Source organism: Tachyglossus aculeatus, chromosome 16, assembly GCF_015852505.1.
Source record: "Tachyglossus aculeatus isolate mTacAcu1 chromosome 16, mTacAcu1.pri, whole genome shotgun sequence".
Lineage (NCBI taxonomy): Eukaryota > Metazoa > Chordata > Mammalia > Monotremata > Tachyglossidae > Tachyglossus > Tachyglossus aculeatus.
This window is the reverse complement of record NC_052081.1, coordinates 2064184-2088269: the sequence shown is the minus strand read 5'-3', so window position 1 is coordinate 2088269 and position 24086 is coordinate 2064184. Positions and strand designations below refer to the sequence as shown.

The window sequence follows — 24086 nt, the reverse complement described above, 5'->3', positions numbered from 1 at the left end:
GCGCACAGTACAGTGTGGCTCAATGGAAAGAGCCCGGGCTTTGGAGTCAGAGGTCATGGGTTCAAATCCCGGCTCCGCCAGTTGTCAGCTGGGTGACTTTGGGCAAGTCACTTAACTCCTCTGGGCCTCAGTTATCTCATCTGTAAAACGGGGATTAAGACTGTGAGCCCCCCGTGGGACAACCTGAATACCTTATAACCTCCCCAGAGCTTAGAAAAGTGCTTTGCACATAGTAAGCACTTAACAAATGCCATCATCATTATTATTATTATTACAGCGCCCGGCACAAAGTAAGTGTTTAACAAATGCCATCATTATTATTATTATTATTACAGCGCCCAGCACATAGTAAGCGTTTAACAGATGCCATCATCATTATTATTATTATTACAGCGCCCGGCACACAGTAAGCGTTTAACAAATGCCATCATTATTATTATTATTACAGCGCCCAGCACATAGTAAGCGTTTAACAAATGCCATCGTTATTATTATTATTATTACAGTGCCCGGCACATAGTAAGCGTTTAACAAATGCCATCATTATTATTATTATTATTACAGCGCCCAGCACATAGTAAGCGTTTAACAAACGCCATCATCGTTATTATTATTATTACAGCGCCCGGCACATAGTAAGCGTGTAACAAATACCACAATTATCATTGCCAACTTGTACCTCCCGAGCGCCGAGCACAGTGCTCTGCACATGGTAAGCGCTCAATAAATACGCTTGAATGCATTATTATCATTAACAGACACATTCCCCGCCCACAAGCAGCTTAGAGTCCGGAGGCGGGGGGGAGACAGACGTGAACGTACATTTTTTCAAATGACAGATAAGCGCTGTAGTCCAAGACGGAAGGGGTGTTGGTTCGTTCAATCGTATTTATTGAGCGCTTACTGTGTGCAGAGCGCTGTACTAGGCGCTTGGGAAATGCAAATCGGCAACATATAGAGACGGTCCCTACCCAACAATGGGCTTACAGTCTAGAAAGTTGGTGAGGGGCAGGGCCTTCAGGAGGGAAGACAGGAACAGAAACTCTTTTCTCCGGAACAAGGTTTGTTTTGGCTTCTAAGCACTTCCCTGTCCCTCCTTTGGATTTTCTTCACCGGTTTGGCCGGGTGACTCAGGCTCGCTTCAATTTAGCATCGATAAAGCCCTCTATCGGGCCCGGAACAGGTCTGGAGAAGCAGCGTGGCTCAGTGGAAAGAGCCCGGGCTTTGGAGTCCGAGGTCATGGGTTCAAATCCCGCCACCACTGGTTCTCAGCTGGGTGACTTTGGGCAAGTCACTTCTTTTAGACTGTGAGCCCACTGTTGGGTCGGGACCGTCTCTATATGTTGCCACCTTGGACTTCCCAAGCGCTTAGTACAGTGCTCGGCACGCAGTAAGCGCTCAATAAATACGATCGATTGATTGATTCTCTGGGCCTCAGTTCCCCCATCTGGAAAATGGGGATGAAGACTGGGAGCCCCCCGTGGGGCAACCCTATCACCTTGCAACCGCCCCAGCGCTTAGAACAGTGCTTTGCACATAGTAAGCGCTTAATAAATGCCATTATTATTATTATTAAGTGGCCTTTTTCCTGAAGAGGAGATTATTACATCTGTCAGCCCGTCAATCGTATTTACCGTGTGCCGAGCACTGTAATAATAATAATGATGGCATTTGTTAAGCGCTTACTATGTGCGAAGCACCGTCCTAAGCACTGGGGGGGGGGGGGGATACAAGGTGATCAGGCTGTCCCACACGGGGCTCACAGTCTTAATTCCCATTTTACAGATGAGGTCACTGAGGCACAGAGAAGTGACTTGCCCACGGTCACCCAGCTGACAAGTGGTGGAGCTGGGATTCGAACCCATGACCTCTGACTCCCGAGCCCAGGCTCTTTCCACTGAGCCACGCTGCTTCTCATAATAATAATAATAATAATAATAATAATGGCATTTGTTAAGCGCTTACTATGTGCCAAGCACTGTTCAAAGCGCTGGGGGAGATACAAGGTGATCAGGTCTTATGTACTATGGTATGCTGTAATAAACACTTGGAAAAGTTCAACAGAAGCAGGAGACAAATCCTCGCCTTTCGCTTTTTGGTTCATCTCTTTCTTTCTTTATTAATTACTCTATGTATTTATTTATTTTACTTGTACATATCTATTCTATTTATTTAATTCTGTTAATATGTTTTGTTTTGTTCTCTGTCTCCCCCTTCTAGACAGTGAGCCCACTGTTTGGTAGGGACCGTCTCTAGATGTTCCCAACTTGACTGTCTCTATGTGTTGCCAACTTGGACTTCCCAAGCGCTCAGTACAGTGCTCTGCACACAGTAAGCGCTCAATACGATTGATTGATTAGGGAGGTTACAAGGAGATCAGGCTGTCCCACGGGGGGCTCACAGTCTTCATCCCCCTTTTCCAGATGAGGGAACTGAGGCCCAGAGAAGTGAAGTGACTTGCCCAAAGTCACCCGGCTGACAGTTGGCAGAGCCGGGATTCGAACCCATGACCCCTGACTCCAAAGCCCGGGCTCTTTCCACTGAGCCACGCTGCTTCTCATTTATATGAATGTCTGTCTCCCCATTTAGACTGTGAGCTCTCTATGGGCAGAGAACGGGACTAATTCAGTTGCACTGAGCTCTCCCAAGCGCTTAGTACAGAACAGCCTTAGTTACCTCATGTTTGTACCTATTTATTTATTTTATTTCTACATATTTATTCTATTTATTTCATTTTGTTAATATGTTTGGTTTCGTCGTCCGTCTCCCCCTTCTAGACTGTGAGCCCGCTGTTGGGTCGGGACCGTCTCTAGATGTTGCCAACTTGGACTTCCCAAGCGCTTAGTACAGTGCTCTGCACACAGTAAGCGCTCAAAAAATACGAATGAATGAATGAACAAACTACACTTCAGAAGTACAGAATAGAAAAAGACATCATCATCATCAATCGTATTTATTGAGCGCTTACTATGTGCTTACTATTTTTTACTTGCTTAAAAAAAGACATGTTCCCTGACCTCAAGAAACATACATTCTAATGGGGACGCCAACCTAAAAATATAAAATAACTACATGTACAATTGAATAGACAGGAGGAGCTACATAAATGCATTTAATAATAATAATAATGATAGTAATAACTACGGTATTTGTGCTGTGTGCCAGGCACTGTACTAAGCGCGGGGGTAGATACAAGCAAACTGGGATGGACAGAGTCCCCGTCCCCATTTTACGGATGAGGTAACTGAGGCACAGGGAAGTGACTGGACCAGGGTCACCCAGCAGACAAGCGGTGGAGTCAGGATTAGAACCCATGACCGTCTGACCCCCAGGCCCGGGCTCTAGCCACGACGATATTACCAACGCTGAAGTTGATGCCCCTGGGGGCTCCCAGGGCCCTCCGGCGCTGCCCCCCGTCTACACCGCCGAGCGAAGGAAATCTACAGTGCTAAGCGCTCAGTACAGTGCTCTGCACACAGTGAGCGCTCACTAAATACGACTGAATGAATGAACGGGAGGACCCGGTGCCCTCCCCTCAGAGGGTTCATTGGAGGAGAGGTCGCCCGGTCGTGCCATCTTGAAGAGTGGCGATGGACCGGCCTTTGTGGAGACTGGAAGCTCCTTGTGGGCCGGGAATGTGCCTGGGCCTCAGTGCCCTCATCTGGAAAATGGGGATAAAGACTGAGAGCCCCGTGTGGGACGGAGACTGTGCCCGGCCTGATCAGCTTGTTTCCACCCCAGAGCTCAGTACAGCGCCTGCCACGTAGTAAGCAGTTAAGTGCCATTAAAAATGAGTCAATCAATCAATCAAATCGTATTTATTGAGCGCTTACACTGTGCAGAGCACTGTACTAAGCGCTTGGGAAGTACAAGCTGGCAACATACGGAGACAGTCCCTACCCAACAGTGGGCTTACAGTCTAGAAGAGTGGGCTTACAAAGAAGATCCTGAGATAATATGCTGGCGCATCTATTTATTAATTTATATTAATGTCCATCTCCCCTTCTAGACTGTAAGCTTGTCGGGGGCGGAGAATGTGCCTGCGGGCTGTTAGGCTGTTCTCGCCCAAGCGCTTAGTACAGTGCTTTGCACACGGCAAGCGCTCACTAAGTACGACTGAATGAATCAAATGACAGGGTCGCGACGCTCTCAAGCGCTTAGTACAATGCTTTGCACACGGCAAGCGCTCACTAAGTACGACTGAATGAATCAAATGACAGGGTCGCGACGCTCTCAAGCGCTTAGTACAATGTTTTGCACACGGCAAGCGCTCACTAAGTACGACTGAATGAATCAAATGACAGGGTCGCGACGCTCTCAAGCGCTTAGTACAATGTTTTGCACACGGCAAGCGCTCACTAAGTACGACTGAATGAATCAAATGACAGGGTCGCGACGCTCTCCCCAATAGGGCTTTTTCGGTCTTCCGAGGGATGAACTCGCCTCAAGGATAAAGGACGAGCCACCGGTTTACGGGCAGGGCACGTCTCTACCGACCCTGCCGTACGGTCCCCTCCCAAGCGCTTAGTACAGCGCCCCGCACGCAGTTGGCGCTCAAAAAGGGCCGCCGACGGATTGATGAGCGGTCTCCGCTCGCGAGAAGCCACGCCTTTATCATCATCATCATCAATCGTATTTATTGAGCACTTACTGTGTGCAGAGCACCGTACTAAGCGCTTGGGAAGTACAAATTGGCAACCTATAGAGACGGTCCCTGCCCAACAGTGGGCTCACAGTCGAAAAGGGGGAGACAGGGAACAAAACCAAACATACTAACCAAATAAAATAAATAGAATAGATATGTAATAAATAGAATAGATATGTAGATGCTGCAGTCGCGGATGCAGGACTTGGGGACGCTTTCCGAACAGCCGGTCAGAAGACGTCTTCTCATTTTATTTGACCTTTTTTATAAAAAAATAAAATGGTGGCGGGGGACTCTTTATCCCAATTACGAGCTCTTCCCGCTCGCCCGGTACGAGGGGGTCCCCGTTTTGCTATCGGGGACCAACGTCACCCTTCCCTGTTTGAACCCCGGAGTCCGGGCATTCCCTTTTCCTCTTCTCCCCCCTCCATTTGGATTTCCATCTTTTATCCCCCCCTCCCTCGGCCCCACGGTATTTATGTCCCGATCCGTCGTTTATTCATTCATTGCTCTTCACGTCCGCCTCCTCCGCCGTAATAATAATAATAACGGCATTTATTACGCGCTTGCTAAGTGCAAAGCACTGTAGACTGTAAGCTCGCTGTGGGCAGGGAACGTATCCGTTATATTGCTATATATATAATTAGCAATATATATATATATATATACACACATATATACCGGTATATATGTATATATATACAGGTATATATGTATATACATACATATATTGCTATATATATAATTAGCAATATATATATATATACAGGTATATATGTATATATATACATATATTGCTATATATAATTAGCAATATATATATATAGGTATATATATATATAGGTATATATGTATATATATATATACAGGTATATATGTTTGTACATATTTATTACTCTATTTATTTTGCTTGTACATATCTATTCTATTTATTTTATTTTGTTAGTATGTTTGGTTTTGTTCTCTGTCTCCCCCTTTTAGACTGTGAGTCCACTGTTGGGTAGGGACTGTCTCTACATGTTGCCAATTTGTACTTCCCAAGCGCTTAGTACAGTGCTCTGCACATAGTAAGCGCTCAATAAATACGATTGATTGATTGACTGATACATTTTGTATATATGATTTTGTGAGAAGCAGCGTGGCTCACTGGAAAGAGCCCGGGCTTGGGAGTCAGAGGCCATGGGTTCGAATCCCGGCTCTGCCACATGTCTGCTGTGTGAACTTGGGCAAGTCACTTAACTTCTCTGAGCCTCAGTGACCTCATCTGTCAAATGGAGATTAAGATTGTGAGCCCCATGTGGGACCACCTGATCACCTTGCATGCCCCAGCGCTCAGAACAGTGCTTTGCACATAGTAAGCGCTTAACAAATGCCATTATTATTATTATTATATATTGCTATATTGCTATTGCTATATTGCTATATATTGTCCTCTCCCAAGCTCTCAGGACTGTGCTCTGCACGCAGGGGGGTGCTCAATAAATCTGATCGACTGACTGAGAGGCTGAGAGCTCAAGGCTCTGCTGAGAGCTCACCTCCTCCAGGAGGCCTTCCCAGACTGAGCCCCTTCTTTCCTCTCCCCCTCGTCCCCCTCTCCATCCCCCCACATTTTGCCTCCTTCCCTTCCCCACAGCACCTGTATATATGTATATATGTTTGTACATATTTATTACTCTATTTATTTATTTATTTTATTTGTACATATCTATTCTATTTATTTTATTTTGTTAGTATGTTTGGTTTTGTTCTCTGTCTCCCCCTTTTAGACTGTGAGCCCACTGTTGGGTAGAGATTGTCTCTATATGTTGCCAATTTGTACTTCCCAAGCGCTTAGTACAGTGCTCTGCACATAGTAAGCGCTCAATAAATACGATTGATTGATTGATTGATTGATTGACTGACCTCCCCGAGGAGGCCGCCGTGACTCCTTAAGAACCAACGGGCCGTCGAATGCTCACCGAGGCAGGCGGCGATGAAAAATCGGGAACGCTCCGGATGCAGACCTCCCATGTTGGGTAGGGACTGTCTCTATACGTTGCCAATTTGTACTTCCCAAGCGCTTAGTACAGTGCTCTGCACATAGTAAGCGCTCAATAAATACGATTGATGATGATGATCCTGCCTTGCGTTCCCAATGGAGGCCGATTCTACCGTACCGTCCTCTCCCAAGCGCTTAGTACAGGGCCCCCGCCCACCAGTCGGCGTTCAATAAGTATTAGAACGGTGCTTTGCACATAGTAAACGCTTAACAAATATCATCATCATTATTATTATTACTGACACCGCACAGCACTCAGGCACATATCTGTAGAGAAGCAGCGTGGCTCGGCCGCAAAAGGGAGTCCGAAGTCATGGGTTCAAATCCTGACTCCGCCACATGTCTGCTGTGTGACCTTGGGCAAGTCACTTAACTTATCTGAGCCTCAGTTCCCTCATCTGTAAAATGGGGATTGAGACGGTGAGCCCCACGTGGGATAACCTGATCACCTTGCACCCCCCCCCAGTGCTTAGAACAGTGCCTTGCACATAGTAAGCGCTTAACAAATGCCATCATCATTATTATTATTATTATTATAGTAAGCGCTTAACAAATATCATCATCATTATTATTACTGACACCGCACAGCATTTAAGCACATATCGGTAGAGAGGCAGCATGGCTCGGCTGCAAGAACCCGGGCTTGGGAGTCCAAAGTCATGTGTTCAAATCCCAGCTCTGCCGACTGTCAGCTGAGTGACTTTGGGCAAGTCACTTCACTTCTCTAGGCCTCAGTTCCCTCATCTGGAAAACGGGGATGAAGACTGTGAGCCCCCCGTGGGACAACCTGGTCACCCTGTAACCTCCCCAGCGCTTAGAACGGTGTTTTGCACATAGTAATCGCTTAATAAACGCCATCATCATTATCATTATTATCATCTTCTAGACTGCGAGCCCACTGTTGGATAGGGACTGTCTCTAGACGTTGCCAACTTGGACGTCCCAGGCGCTTAGTACAGTGCTCCGCACGCAGTAAGCGCTCAATAAATACGACTGATTGATCGATCTGTCATTTATATGTTGCTTTCTATGAATGCCTGTCTCCCCCTCTAGACCGTCAGCTCGTTGGGGGCAGGGAGTGTGTCTGCTGACTGTTTTAGTGTCCTCTCCCCAGCGCTTTGCACGCGGCAAGCGCGCAACGAATACCGACGGAGCTTAGTACAGTGCTCAGCACACAGTGAGCGCTCAATAAATACGATTGATGATGATGATGACCGGTCGAGAGACGCCGGGGGGAAGCGGAGGCCGAGCGAAGGCAGGCTCCGTGGGAGCAGGCCAGCGTGATCGGCAAGATGCCAACCAGAAGCGGGGCGGGCGTTTCAGGTGCCCAACTGACAGGGAGGGGCATCAACCAATCGTGATATATATATTTTTTTAATTTGTGAGGGACTATGTAGTAAGCGCTGGGGGAGACGCACTCATTTATTCAATCGCGTTTATTCAACTGTGCGCAGAGCACCGTGCTAAGTGCTTGGGAGACTTCACTGCCACAATAATACGCGCTCCCCCTTCTAGTCATTCATTCAATCCTATTTATTGAGCGCTTGCTGCGTGCACAGCGCTGTACTAAGCGCTTGGGAAGGACAAATCGGCAATATATGGAGACGGTCCCTACCCAACAGTGGGCTCACAGCCTAGAAGGGGGAGACAGACAACAAACCGAAACAAATGATAGACAGGTGCCGGACACAGAGTTAGCACTTAAACACTACAATTATTATCATTATTGTTACAAGGAATGAAGGAATTTTAGTGTTCGTTCATTCATTCAATCGTATTTATTGAGCGCTTCATCATCATCATCATCAATCGTATTTATTGAGCGCTTACTGTGTGCAGAGCACTGTACTAAGCGCTTGGGAAGTACAAGTTGGCAACATATAGAGACAGTCCCGTACTACTACTACTACTAATAATGATAGTATTTATTAAGCGCTTCCTATGTGCAAAGCACTGTTCTAAGCGCTGGGGAGGTTACGAGGTGATCGGGTTGCCCCACGGGGGGCTTGCAGTTTTAATCCCCATTTGACAGATGAGGGAGCTGAGGCCCGGAGAAGTCAAGTGACTTGCCCAAAGTCACCCAGCTGACAAGCGGCGGAGCCGGGATTTGAACCCATGACCCCTGACTCCAAAGCCCGGGCTCTTTCCCACTAGAGCCACGCTGCTTCTCATCATCAATCGTATTTATTGAGCGCTTACTGTGTGCAGAGCACTGTACTAAGCGCTTGGGAAGGACAAGTTGGCAACATCTAGAGACGGTCCCTACCCAACAGTGGGCTCACAGTCGAAAAGCTTCTCATACTAAGCGCTTGGGAAGGACAAGTTGGCAACATCTAGAGCCGGTCCCTACCCAACGGCGGGCTCACAGTCTAAAAGGGAGACAGAGAACGAAACCAAACATATTAACAAAATAAAATAAATAAAATAAACGTGTACAAATAAATTGTGTTAATACAACTAATGCAACACAGGCAGACGCTCACACGGAGCAACGGATGGAGTGGTCGCCTCCCCTTCGAAGGAAGGAGAACCGTCTCTACATGTTGCCAATTTGTACTTCCCAAGTGCTTAGTACAGTGCTCTGCACATAGTAAGCGCTCAATAAATACGACTGGATGAATGAATAACGGAGACGGGGAAGGTAATGAGGTCAGGATTACGGAGAAGATCCGCACGGGATCGACTGAAAAGATTCGGCCCCATTATTTCCAGTGCAGCGGGGAAACTTGGGGCTAACGGGATTCGAACTCAGTACCTTGTGATGAGGCGCCCACGCAAGATGCGGGAAGTGTCTCTTCTCCATCCCCCCATCTTACCTCCTTCCCTTCCCCACAGCACCTGTATATGTGTATATATGGTTGTACATATTTATTACTCTATTTATTTATTTATTTATTTATTTTACTTGTACATTTCTATCCTATTTATTTTATTTTGTTGGTATATTTGGTTCTCTTCTCTGTCTCCCCCTTTTAGACTGTGAGCCCACTGTTGGGTAGGGACTGTCTCTATGTGTTGCCAATTTGTACTTCCCAAGCGCTTAGTGCAGTGCTCTGCACATAGTAAGCGCTCAATAAATACGATTGATTGATTGATTGATTGATTCTGCTCCTCCCTGGGACGCCGTGGCCTCCTCGGGCCCGTCTAGACCGTGAGCCCACAGTCGGGTAGGGACCGTCTCTCTACGTTGCCAACTTGGCCTTCCCAAGCGCTTAGTACAGTGCAGCGCACACGGTAAGCGCTCACATAAATACGACTGAATGAATGAATGAATGACTAATCACGCTGGACATGGTCCCCCGTCCCACATGGGGCTCCCGGTCTTCATCCCCATTTTCCAGATCAATCAATCGTATTTATTGAGCGCTTACTGTGTGCAGAGCACTGTACTAAGTGCTTGGGAAGTACAAGCTGGCAACATCTAGAGACAGTCCCTACCCAACAGTGGGCTCACAGTCTAAAATGGGGAGACAGAACAAAACCAAACATACTAACAAAATAAAATAAATAGAATAGATATGTACAGGTAAAATAAATAGAGTAATAAATATGTACAAACATATATACATATGTATATATGTATAAAGATGAGGTCACGGGGGCCCAGAGAAGTGGAGTGACTGGGCCAAGGTCATACAGCAGACAAGCAGCAGAAGCAGCGTGGCTCAGTGGAAAGAGCACGGGCTTTGGAGTCAGGGGTCATGGGTTCGAATCCCAGCTCTGCCAATTGTCAGCTGTGTGACTTTGGGCAAGTCCCTTAACTTCTCTGTGCCTCAGTTCCCTCATCTGTAAAACGGGGATTAAGACTGTGAGACCCCTGTGGGACAACCTGACCTCCTTGGAACCTCCCCAGCGCTTAGAACAGTGCTTTGCACATAGTAAGCGCTTAATAAATGCTATCATCGTCATCAAGTGGTGGGGCCGGGATTAGAACCCAGGTCCTCTGACTCCCACTCCTTCCCGCGCCTCGAGTGGGAAGGCAGGGAACGCGTCTCGTGCTCCTGCTGTGCTTTCCCCAGCGCTTACTACAGCACCCCACACCTACCGGGCGCTCAAAAGGTATCGTCACTACCACCTGTTTGGGGGGGAAAAAAAAGGCATCAACTAAAGTCTGCCGACCGTTTCCACGACTCTGGAATCTCATTTGTACACAATAAAGTCCCCTTTTCGCTCAGGAGACAGTTTACTCCTCCTCTTCCGGACAGATCCCGTTTCGTTATTTAGCGAGGGTGCGGCCGACCTCAACCGCTGCGCCCGTGTGACCTTGGACAAGTCACTTCACTGGGCCTCAGTGTCCTCACCGGTAAAATGGGGACTCGATACCCGTGGTCCCTCCTCCTCAGACTGCGCGTCCGGCCTGCTGATCGGGAAATCCCCCAGCGTTTAGTACAGCGCGTGGCCCGTAGGAAGCGCTTAATGAATGTCGCAATTGTGGCTGTGATTGCCGGGGGGGAATAAGGTTTCTTGGCTCTGGGAATTTTTATCCAGGTGCCAAGCCTGTAAAGTGAGGAAAAGGCAAGTTGGGCAAGCGCGATCCCCGCTAGTTACAGAACCAGTGTGGCTTTAGTGGACAGAGCCCGGGCCTGGGGGGTCGGAAGGTTCTGGGTTCAAATCCCGGCTCTGCCACTTGTCACCTCTGTGACTTTGGGCAAGTCACTTCACTTCTCTGTGCCTCAGTTCCCTCATCTGTAAAATGGGGATTAAAACCGTGAGCCCCCCGGGGGACAACCTGATCACCTTGTAACCTCCCCGGCGCTTAGAACAGTGCTTGGCACATAGTAAGCGCTTAACAAATACCATCATCATTATTATTATCTGTAAAATGGGGATTAAAACCGTGAGCCCCCCGGGGTACAACCTGATCACCTTGTAACCTCCCCAGCGCTTAGAACAGTGCTTGGCACATAGTAAGCGCTTAACAAATACCATCATCATCACCATTATTATTATCTGTAAAATGGGGATTAAGACTGTGAGCCCCATGGGGGACAGGGACTGCGTCCAACCTGATTAATGATTAATATTCATTCATTCAATCGTATTTACTGAGCGCTTACCGTGTGCAGAGCACTGTACTAAGCGCTTGGAAAGTACAATTCGGCAATCCCTACCCAACAACGGGCTCACAGTCTAGACCTTATATCTACCCCAGCGCTTAAAACAGTGCTTGGCATTTGGAAGCGCTTACCGAGTACTAATAATAATGATAATGGTATTTGTTAAGCACTATGTGCTAAGCACTGTTCTAAGCACTGCTCTATGTACCATAACTAATTATTACCTTAGCATATAATAATAATATAGACTCGTTACGGCCTCGATTCGTGGAGAAGCAGCGTGGCTCAGTGGAAAGAGCCCGGGCTTTGGAGTCAGAGGTCATGGGTTCAAATCCCGCTCCGCCAACTGTCAGCTGTGGGACTTTGGGCAAGTCACTTCACTTCTCTGGGCCTCAGTTCCCTCATCTGGAAAATGGGGATTAAGACTGTGAGCCCCGCGTGGGACAACCTGATCACCTTGTAAGCTCTCCAGCGCTTAGACAGTGCTTTGCACATAGTAAGCACTCAATAAATGCTATATTATAATGCTATGATCATAATAATAATGGCATATATTTGATCACCTTGTAAGCTCTCCAGAGCTTAGAAAGCGCTTTGCACATAGTAAGCGCTTAATAGATGCTATATTATAATGCTATGATAATAATAATAATGGCATATACTTGATCACCTTGTAAGTTCTCCAGCGCTTAGAAAGCGCTTTGCACATAGTAAGCGCTTAATAAATGCTATATTATAATGCTGTGATAATAATAATAATGGCATATACTTGATCACCTTGTAAGCTCTCCAGAGCTTAGAAAGTGCTTTGCACATAGTAAGCGCTTAATAAATGCTATATTATAATGCTATAATAATGATAATAATAATGGCATATACTTGATCACCTTGTAAGCTCTCCAGCGCTTAAAAAGTGCTTTGCACATAGTAAGTGCTTAATAAATACTATATTATAATGCTGTGATAGTGATAATAATGGCATATACTTGATCACCTTGTAAGCTCTCCAGCGCTTAGAAAGCGCTTTGCACATAGTAAGCACTTAATAAATGCTATATTATAATGCTATGATAATAATAATAATAATGGCATATACTTGATCACCATGTAAGCTCTCCAGCGCTTAGGAAGTGCTTTGCACATAGTAAGTGCTTAATAAATGCTATATTATACTGCTATTAGAATAATAATAATGGCATATACTTGCTCACCTTGTAAGCTCTCCAGCGCTTAGAAAGTGCTTTGCACATAGTAAGTGCTTAATAAATGCTATATTATAATGCTATGATAATAATAATAATGGCATATACTTGATCACCTTGTAAGCTCTCCAGCGCTTAGAAAGTGCTTTGCACATAGTAAGCGCTTAATAAATGCTATATTATAATGCTATGATAATAATAATGGCATATACTTGATCACCTTGTAAGCTCTCCAGCGCTTAGAAAGTGCTTTGCACATAGTAAGCGCTTAAAAGATGCTATATTATAATGCTATGATAATAATAATAATAATGGCATATACTTGATCACCATGTAAGCTCTCCAGCGCTTAGAAAGTGCTTTGCACATAGTAGGTGCTTAATAAATGCTATATTATAATGCTATTATCATAATAATAATGGCATATACTATCACCACAGCACCACATCAATAACCGGGACTCTTCAGGGGGGCCCGCTCCAGGCCAACAGCCCCGAGAGAAGCAGCACGGCCTGGGAGTGACAGGACACGGGTTCGAATGCCGGTTCCACCCCCTGTCTGCCATGTGACCTCAGGCAAGTCGCTTCGCTTCTCCGGGCCTCAGTTACCTCGTCTGGAAAATGGGGATTCGAAACCTGCCCGCCCTCCGATTTCGACCGCGAGCTCCCGTGGGGCCGGGACTGGCTCCGGCCGGATGATCCTGTATCTAACAGCGGAACAGCGTTGGATACAGAGTAAGCGCTTTATAAATACTATAAAATTGGGGATTGTGGGGGGAAGAGGCGGAGAGAGGGAGAAGCGGCCAGAACTTTCAGGTCTCCACTGCGATGAAATCCCGGTCACGCCAACCCCCAATTTACGAGGCCCGCCAAAACCCTCTCTGCCCTCTGAACAGAGAAGCAGCGTGGCCCAGTGGCTACAGCCCGGGCCTGGGTGTCAGAAAGACCTGGGTTCTAATCCCGGCTCCGCCTCCCGCCAGCTGTGTGACCTTGAGCAAGTCACTTCACTTCTCTTTGCCTCAGTTACCTCAACCGTCAAACGGGGGTTAGGACTGTGATGCCCAGGTGGGACAGGGACTGCGTCCAAACGGATTAGCTTGTATCAACCCTAGCGCTTAGTACAGTGGCTGGCACAGAGTAGGCGCTTAGCACATATCATTAATTGATAAAAAGGAGGGAGAAAAGGGGGGTCAACGCTTAACACATATCATCAATTGAAAACGAAAGGGGGAAAAGGGGAGCCAAGTGACAGGAAGGGTGGAGACAGCTACTGGGTGGCCGAGTGCTCTGTCTGAAGCACCTACTGGACGCCTCCCCAGTGGAGCTAATACCGAACGGCCGCCCACGTCCCAATCGATTGACCCGAAGGCCAACTGCGGCGAACGTTGAAGTCGGCCAGCCCGCCCGACGGGCTCCGGCCGGAGGGGCCGAGGTGAGGGCCGTCGGAGGGAGAAGACGCAAACCGGCCACCCACCCATCCTTCCCGGCGGGCGGAGAGAGCCGATGCCCGCCCAACGAGGCGCGGGCCCGGATTTTGGCGCCGGGCTTCCCCGCCCCGGCCTCGGCGGGTCCTCGACGGCAGGGGATGGCGGAGAGTCCGGTCCTCGCCTCCCCTCACCCCTTGCGGACCCCGACGCGCCCTCGCCCGCCTCTACCCACACGGGCCCACGCCAACACGCCCGGGCCCACGCCCAGGAGCGGGGTCGAGAGCCCCGGGCCCAGCCGGGCCAGCCGTGAGGGGCCAACGGCCGCCCGTCCCTAAGAACCTCAAGGTGTTACTACGAGGTCCTCGTACACGATAACGACTTCCCCAGAATGGCAAAAACAAGCCCGCGTCCATTAAAACCTGGATTCCTTCGAGGCGGCTCACCGGGCATCTGCCCTTCAACCGGGGAGGGAGTCGCCCGACCACAGGCTCTCGTCCTCCAGGAATCCAAGGATGCGGTCGGGCTATTTTCCCCCTCATGCCCCTGATTTTACAGGTGTCGGGCCATCGCGCCGCCCCTGCCGGACTCGCTACGGCCTCGATTCGCTTGAGACCGCCGCCGGGAGGGCTTCCGTCCATCCCGTCTCGTCGACTGTCACTCACGGTGGACCGGGCGACGTCGGCGTTTTCCTGCCCAGAAACGTACCCCTCTCCACCGACCGTCCTAACGCCAACACTGCGGGCTCCCGAGCTATGACGGAAGAGACTTCGGACGACTTTAGTTTTCCGCCCCGGTTGCGGCAGGCGGCCGCATCCCGGCCGCGGCTGGACCGTTTCCGCGACCCCGGGGTCCCTCGAAGGTGCCCCCCGGCCTCACCTGGCGATGCGGACGCTGTAGCAGGCGGGTGACATTTGAAACGCTCTGAGAAAGGACGGACGCCCTCCCCGCAGCCGAAGAACATCCATCTTTCCCAGTACGGGAAAAGGAGCGAAAACGACTCGTCGGGTCGCGTGCCAGTTTAACGCTATACTTGGGGGAGGCTCTTTTTATCGGGGAATTGAGATGCCCGGGACGGGCTCTAAATCGGGGCCTACTCACACCGGGCACCTGTTCCTTTATCCCGGGGTCAGTCCATCCACTTCCAAATGCCCAGAAGGGCGGAAGGGAGAGATAAAGGAAGGGTGGTAACCCCCAATTTCGAACCACCATTTAGGACAATGCTGGGCCCGGAGGAAGCCCAGCGCCAACGGCCTCTTCTTGGAAGGGAGGAATGATTGATGAAGAGGGACAGTTTCGCTCCCTCATTTAAATAAAAGCGACCATTTTCTCCATCCAGAAGGGCGTCCGGGTCGGCTCTGGCATCCTGAAGTTTTCCGCCTTCCCAATGGGGGCCCCCGTCGGATTCAAAAAATGCATCCCTTCTCCAAAGGCATCGCCTTCCGACGAGGCGCTCGGGCCTTCGCTTTCCGCAACCGCCCCCTCCCTCCAAAATCGGGGGGCTTCGAATCGCAAACCCTTTCCACGTCCACCGGGCTGGGGAGGGGGGAAGGAATAAACAAAAATCAATCCTCCGTTGAAGCCGCGGGGCATTCGGGCAAAAAAAAAAAGATTCTTTTTTTTAAAAAAGAGGGGGAATCCTTCGAGGGAAGGACTAAAATCCAATTCTGCCCATCCAAGGTGAGGGGGGCGATGGTAGGTCCCCCCTACCTTCTCTCCCTTTCCCTGGGTCTCCGAGGGAAGAACTAAAATCCAATTCTGCCCATCCAAGGTGAAGGGGGGGTGACAGTGGTGTTCCCCCCTACCTTCTCTCCTTTTCCCTGGGCCTCCGAGGGAAGAACTAAAATCCAATTCTGCCCATCCAAGGTGTAGGGGGGGGTGACAGTGGTGTCCCCTCTACCTTCTCTCCTTTTCCCTGGGCCTCCGAGGGAAGAACTAAAATCCAATTCTGCCCATCCAAGATGAGGGGGGGGTGATAGTGGTGTCTCCCCTACCTTCTCTCCTTTTCCCTGGGCCTCCAAGGTTTGAACTAAAATCCAATTCTGCCCATCCAAGATGGGGGGGGGGGGGGGTGATAGTGGTGTCCCCCCTACCTTCTCTCCTTTTCCCTGGGCCTCCGAGGGAAGAACTAAAATCCAATTCTGCCCATCCAGGGTGAAGAGGGGGTGACAGTGGTGTCCCCCCTACCTTCTCTCCTTTTCCCTGGGCCTCCGAGGGAAGAACTAAAATCCAATTCTGCCCATCCAAGGTGTAGGGGGGGGTGACAGTGGTGTCCCCCCACCTTCTCTCCTTTTCCCTGGGCCTCCGAGGGAAGAACTAAAATCCAATTCTGCCCATCCAAGGTGAAGGGGGAGTAATAATGGTGTCCCCCCTACCCTCTCTCCTTTTCCCTGGGCCTCCGAGGGAAGAACTAAAATCCAATTCTGCCCATCCAAGGTGAAGGGGGAGTAATAATGGTGTCCCCCCTACCCTCTCTCCTTTTTCCTGGGCCCCCAAGGGATGAACTAAAATCCAATTCTGCCCATCCAAGGTAAAGGGGGAGTAATAATGGTGTCCCCCCTACCCTCTCTCCTTTTCCCTGGGCCTCCGAGGGATGAACTAAAATCCAATTCTGCCCATCCAAGGTGAAGGGGGAGTAATAATGGTGTCCCCCCCTACCTTCTCTCCTTTTCCCTGGGCCTCCGAGGGATGAACTAAAATCCAATTCTGCCCATCCAAGGTGAAGGGGGGGTGACAGTGATGCCTCCCCACCTTCTCTCCTTTTCCCTGGGCCTCCGAGGGATGAACTAAAATCCAATACTGCCCATCCAAGGTGAGAGGGGCGATGGTAGCGTCCCCCTTACCTTCTCTCCTTTTCCCTGGATCTCCTAACGTGAAAACCCTGCCATTCCAAGGACCTCCCCCATCCCACCTCGGGTCTCAGGCACTGTGCTAAGCGCTGGAGGGCCTCCCCTCCCCTTGTAACCACCCCAGCGCTCAGTACGGTGCTTCGCACGCCCTGTAAGTGCCATCATCACCATCACCCTCATCACCATCCTTCGTTTTCAGCGGGGTGGGAGGAAAAAAACAGGGGGGAAAAAAAAAAATCAATACTCACGGCTAACTTTCATGCTGCCAAAAGCCGAAGGTTGTTGCACCGGTTTGCAGCTCTCCGCAAAGGAGGTGGTTCTCGGCCTCCCCGACATGGTCTCGGCCGTGCCTCGATTTCCCCCCCCTCCACCCTTCCTCTCCCTTCCGGCCTTCCTTTCGTTTCACTGGGGAGGGGGCGACGGTGAATGCGGCATTTAAAAACAAAAAAGGGGAAAAAAATTCAACAGCCCCCCCTCCAAAAAAAAAAAAAGGAAAAAAAAATCCTCCAGGTGCTGGAAGTCGAAAGTGTTTCCAATCCGGACGGTTTGGGGGGGGCACCCCCCCCACCCCAAGGTGGGGGGAACGGTCCTTTTTTTTTTTTTCAAACCCCCCCCCTTTCCCAATTGCTGGAAAAGGAGGGAGCCCCCTCCCCCCCCTTTTTTTTTTAAATAAAATGGAAAGATGGAAGGGGGGTTTAAAGAGGAAGGGGGGATGGGGGGGATGGGGGACTATTTTTTTTTGGGGGGGGTGATGAGGCTGGGGGCGGCGGAGGGGTCCGGGCCTTGGCGGGTCAGGCCGCTCGGAGTCCGGGCTTCCGCATGGCCGGTGCCGGCGGCTCCTCCTCCCTTTGTGGGCCGGACGGGGGGCGACCGGGGGCCCGGGGACCCCCGACGGACCGACGGACGGACGAAAAGACGGTCGGACGGACGCACTGCGCAGCCGCCGGACGCCCCCCCCCCCCGCCGGCCCCACCCCGCCCCGCGCCCTTCGGGCGGCGTCTAACCGGCGTCGGAAACGGCCGGAAACTGCCGAGCGCCCCGCCGGCCAATGGGGCGCCGCCGTCTGGGCCGGAGAACGCCGAAGGCCGCGCCGCCGACCAATGGGAGGGGGCGCACGGAGGTTGCCGAACACCGGGGGGGGGGGGGGGGCGCCCCGCTTCCTGATTGGTCGGGACAACACCCCGGCGGATGCCGCGCTCCTATTGGCTGGCCCCCCGAGGACGCCGCGCCGGACCCCGGGGCCCCGCTCTGATTGGCCGGGGGCGCCCGAGGGGGAGGGGGCGGGGTCGGGGGGAGCCAATAGGAGGCCGCCGTGGGCCGATCACAAGACATGGGGGGAGCGGGATTGGCCAGGCCCGGGGCCGCCGCCCCGGAGGGGGAGGGGCGGCAGGGGCAGGGCTTTGTCTGCGCTCCGCCGACCCCGCCCGCCACCGCCAACCGCGTACCTACTGAGCGCCTCTCACTCCTACTACTACCAATCCTAATCAGGGTATCTGTTAATCTCCTACTGTAATCTACTGAGCCCCTTTTACCACCGCTACTACTACTACTACTAATAATATTCATGGTATCTATCTGTTAATCTCCTACTCTAACCTACTGAGTGCCTTTTACTACGACTACTACTACTAATCATAATCAGGGTATCTGTTAATCTCCTACTGTAATCTACTGAGCGCCTTCTACTCCTACTACTACTAATCCTAATCAGGGCATCTGTAAATCTCCTACTATAATCTACTGAGCGCCTTTTACCACTACTACTACTAATTATAATTATGGTATCTGTTAATCTCCTATTGTAACCTACTGAGTGCCTTTTACTACTACTACTGCTAATCCTAATCAGGGTATCTGTTAATCTCCTACTGTAACCTACTGAGCGCCTTTTACTACTGCTACTACTAATAATAATAATAATAATAATTATGGTATCTGTTAATCTCCTACTGTAACCTACTGAGTGCCTTTTACTACGACTACTACTACTAATCATAATCAGGGTATCTGTTAATCTCCTACTGTAATCTACTGAGCGCCTTCTACTCCTACTACTACTAATCCTAATCAGGGCATCTGTAAATCTCCTACTGTAATCTACTGAGCGCCTTTTACCACTACTACTACTAATTATAATTATGGTATCTGTTAATCTCCTATTGTAACCTACTGAGTGCCTTTTACTACTACTACTGCTAATCCTAATCAGGGTATCTGTTAATCTCCTACTGTAATCTACTGAGCGCCTTTTACTACTGCTGCTACTACTACTACTAATAATAATAATAATTATGGTATCTGTTTGTTAATCTCCTACTGTAACCTACTGAGCGCCTTTTACTACTACTACTACTCCTACTACTAATCATAATCAGGGTATCTGCTAATCTCCTACTGTAATCTACTGAGCGCCTTTTACTACTACTAATAATAATCATGGTATCTGTCAATCTCCTACTGTAATCTACTGAGCGCCTTTTACTCCTACTACTACTAATCCTAATCGGGGTATCTGTTAATCTCCTACTGTAACCTACTGAGCACCTTTTACCACTACTACTACTACTAATAATAATAATAATCATGGTATCTGTCAATCTCCTACTGTAATCTACTGAGCACCTTTTACTACTACTACTACTAATCATAATCAGGGTATCTGTTAATCTCCTACTGTAATCTACTGAGCGCCTTTTACTACTACTACTAATAATAATAATGGTATCTGTTAATCTCCTACTGTAATCTACTGAGCGCCTTTTACTACTACTACTACTACTAATAATAATAATCATGGTATCTGTTAATCTCCTACTGTAATCTACTGAGCGCCTTTTACTACTAATCATAATCATGGTATCTGTTAATCTTCTACTGTAATCTACTGAGCACCTTTTACTACTACTACTACTACTAATAATAATAATAATAATCATGGTATCTGTTAATCTCCTATTGTAATCTACTGAGCGCCTTTTACTACTACTACTACTACTAATAATAATAATCATGGTATCTGTTAATCTACTGTAACCTACTGAGCACCTTTTACTACTACTACTAATCATAATCATGGTATCTGTTAATCTCCTACTGTAACCTACTGAGCGCCTTTTACTACTACTACTACTACTACTACTAATCATAATCATGGTATCTGTTAATCTCCTACTGTAACCTACTGAGCTCCTTTTACTACTACTACTACTAATCATAATCATGGTATTTGTTAATCTACTGTAACCTACTGAGTGCCTTTTACTACTACCACTACTAATCATAATCATGGTATCTGTTAATCAATCCTATTTATTGAGCACTTACTGTGTGCAGAGCACTGTACTAAGCACTTGGGAAGTACAAGTTGACAACACAATCATGGTATTTGTTAATCTCCTACTGTAATCTACTGAGCGCCTTTTACTAGTACTACTACTAATCGTAATCATGGTATCTGGTAATCTACTGTAATCTACTGAGCGCCTTTTACTAGTACTACTACTAATCGTAATCATGGTATCTGGTAATCTACTGTAATCTACTGAGCGCCTTTTACTACTACTACTACTAATCATAATTATGGTATCTGTTAATCTCCTACTGTAATCTCCTGAGCGCCTTTTACTACTACTACTAATAATAATAACACTATTTGTTCATCTACTGTAATGTACTGAGAGCCTTTTACTCCTATTACTAATCATAATCATGGTATCTGTTAATCTACTGTAATCTACTGAGCACATAGTAAGCGCTTAATACATGCTATTATTATTATTATTATTCTCTGGGCCTCAGTGACCTCATCTGTAAAATGAGGATTAAGACTGTGAGCCCCCCGTGGGACAACCTCATCACCTTGTCACCTCCCCGGCGCTTAGAACAGTGCCTTGCACATGGTAAGCGCTTAATAAATGCTAATATTATCTTTATTCTCCCGGCCTCAGTGACCTCATCTGTAAAATGAGGATTAAGACTGTGAGCCCACCGCGGGACAGCCTGGTCACCTTGTCACCTCCCCGGCGCTTAGAACAGTGCCTTGCACATGGTAAGCGCTTAATAAATGCCATCGTTACTATTATTCTTATTAAATACCACCGACGACGACGAACCAGAGGAGAGCAAGTCTGGGAGTCAGGCCTGGCCCCGGCTTAGAGAGGCTGAGTCGTTCGGCTGGAGGCGGCGAAACCCGGCCAAGTGGGAATACGCCGTCCGGAATTCCCGGGAAGCGCTTTCGGCTCATCTTGATGACTTAGGGTGCGTGGGCTGGACGCTCATTCGGCAGAGCAGGAGGAAGGGCAGGCGGCCCTGTGCTTTTCCCCGGGTTAGTCACTCTCGCTCCCAGGAAGGGCGTGACTAGGCCTCGGAGCTCAGGAGTTTCCCGGGATTCCTGGCCCGGCCCGGGTTGGGCTGAGTGGACTCGGTTGGTCCGGGCCGCTCCGGGATGTTCCCGCTGGGAGCCACTGAGCCGGGCTGGCTTGGCCGACTGGGCCTTCAAGGGGACCATAATAATAATAATAATGACATTTGTTCATTCATTCATTCAATCATATTCATTGAGCGCTTACTGTGTGCAGAGCGCTGGACTAAGCGCTTTGGAAATCCAAGTTGGCAACATCTAGGGACGGTCCCTATCCGACAGCGGGCTCACGGTCTAGAAGGGGGAAACAGGGAACGAAACAAAACAGATTAACAAAATAAAATAAATAGAATAAATATGTACAAATAGAGTAATAAATACATACAAACATATATCCAGCTGGTGTGGGGAGGGGAAGGAGGTAAGGCGGGGTAGAGGAAGGAGGGGGCTCTAGAAGGGGGAGACAGGGAACAAAACAAAACGTATTAAAATAAATAGAATAAATATGTACAAATAAAATAGAGTAATAAATACATACAAACATATATCCAGGTGGTGTGGGGAGGGGAAGGAGGTAAGGCGGGGTAGAGGAAGAAGGGGGCTCTAGAAGGGGGAGACAGGGAACAAAACCAAACGTATTAACAAAATAAAATAAATATGTACAAATAAAATAGAGTAATAAATACATACAAACATATATCCAGGTGCCGTGGGGAGGGGAAGGAGGTAAGGCGGGGGGATGGGGAGAGGAAGGAGGGGGCTCAGTCTGGGAAGGCCTGAGTGGTTACTATGTACTATGTTACTGTTCAGCGGTTACTCTGTGCAAAGCACTGTTCGAAGCGCTGGGGAGGTTACAAGGTGATCAGGTTGTCCCATGGCGGGCTCACAGTTTTAATCGGGGGAAGCAGCGTAGCTCAGTGGAAAGAGCCCGGGCTTTGGAGTCAGAGGTCGTGGGTTCAAATCCCCACTCCGCCACTTAGCTGTTTGACTGTGGGCAAGTCACTTCACTTCTCTGTGCTTCAGTTCCCTCCTCTGTAAAAGGGGGATTAAGACTGTGAGCCCCCCCCCTGAGACAACCTGATCACCTTGTAACCTCCCCAGCGCTTAGAACAGTGCTTTGCACATAGTAAGTGCTTAATAAATACCATTATTATTATTATTGATAATAATAATTAATCCGCATTTTCCAGGTGAGGTCACTGAGGCCCAGAGAAGTGAAGTGACTTGCCCAAAGTCACACAGCTGACAGTTGGCAGAGCCGGGATTTGAACCCATGACCTCTGACTCCAAAGCCCGGGCTCTTTCCACTGAGCCACGCTGCTTCTCCAGGGAAGAAGACCGATGATGATGATGATGATGGCAGCATTTATTAAGCGCTTACTATGTGCAAAGCAGTGTTCTAAGCGCTGGGGAGGTTACAAGGTGATCAGGTTGTCCCACGTGGGGCTCTCAGTATTAATCCCCATTTTACAGATGAGGTAACTGAGGCACAGAGAAGTGAAGTGACTTGCCCAAAGTCACACAGCTGACAGTTGGCAGAGCCGGGATTTGAACCCATGACCTCTGACTCCAAAGCCCGGGCTTTTTCCACTGGGCCACGCTGCTTCTCCAGGGAAGAAGACCGATCATCTCCGACCACGACGCCTCATCGAAAGGGCCCCAGTCTGGGGGTCAGAAGACCTGAGTTCTAATTCCCACTCCGCTGCCTACTTGCTGGGTGACTTTGGGAAAGGAGTGACTTTGGGCAAGGCAAGGGCCCTTCTCTGTGCCTCAGTTCCCTCACCTGCAAAATGGGAATTCAACCCTGGCCTCCCCCCTACTTGGACTGTGAGGTCCATGTGGGACCTGATGATCTTGTGTCTCCCCCAGTGCTTACTACAGTGTCTGGCACATAGTAAGCACTTAATAATGTTGGTATTTGTTTAAGCGCTTACTACGTGCCAAGGGCTGGTCTAAGCGCTGGGGTAGATACAAAGTAATCAGGTTGTCCCCCGTGGGGCTCACAGTCTTCATCCCCATTTTACAGATGAGGGGACTGAGGCACAGAGAAGTTAATAATAATAATAATAGGCATTTGTTAAGCGCTTACTATGTGCAAAGCACTGTTCTAAGCGCTGGGGAGGATACAGGGTGATCAGGTTGTCCCATGTGGGGCTCACAGTCTTAATCCCCATTTTACAGATGAGGTAACTGAGGCCCAGAGAAGCCCAAGATCACACAGCAGACATGTGGTGGAGTCGGGATTCGAACCCATGACCTCTGACACCAAAGCCCGTGCTCTTTCCACTGAGCCACACTGCTTCTCAATGACTTGCCCAAGGTCACAAAACTGACAGGTGGTGAAGCCGGGATTAGAACCCACGACCTCTGACTCCCAAGCCCGGGCTCTTTCCACTAAGCCCCGCTGCTTGCCCCGCCACCTGTCTGCTGTGTGACCTTGGGCAAGTCGCTTTACTTCTCTGGGCCTCAGTGACCTCATTTGTAAAATGGGGATGAAGACTGTGAGCCCCAC

At 48.9% G+C, this 24086-nt stretch overlaps 1 protein-coding gene across 1 annotated transcript in view; it reads right to left on the bottom strand.

Moving 5' to 3' along the window:
- Positions 1-17818, bottom strand: part of GSK3B (glycogen synthase kinase 3 beta) — an 89179-nt gene extending 71361 nt beyond the window's left edge. Inside the window, 1 exon segment of the mRNA XM_038758006.1 lies at positions 17463-17818. Coding sequence (XP_038613934.1) covers positions 17463-17550 — 88 coding nt within the window. The 5' untranslated portion in view covers positions 17551-17818.
- Between the last annotated feature and the right edge of the window lie 6268 nt (positions 17819-24086).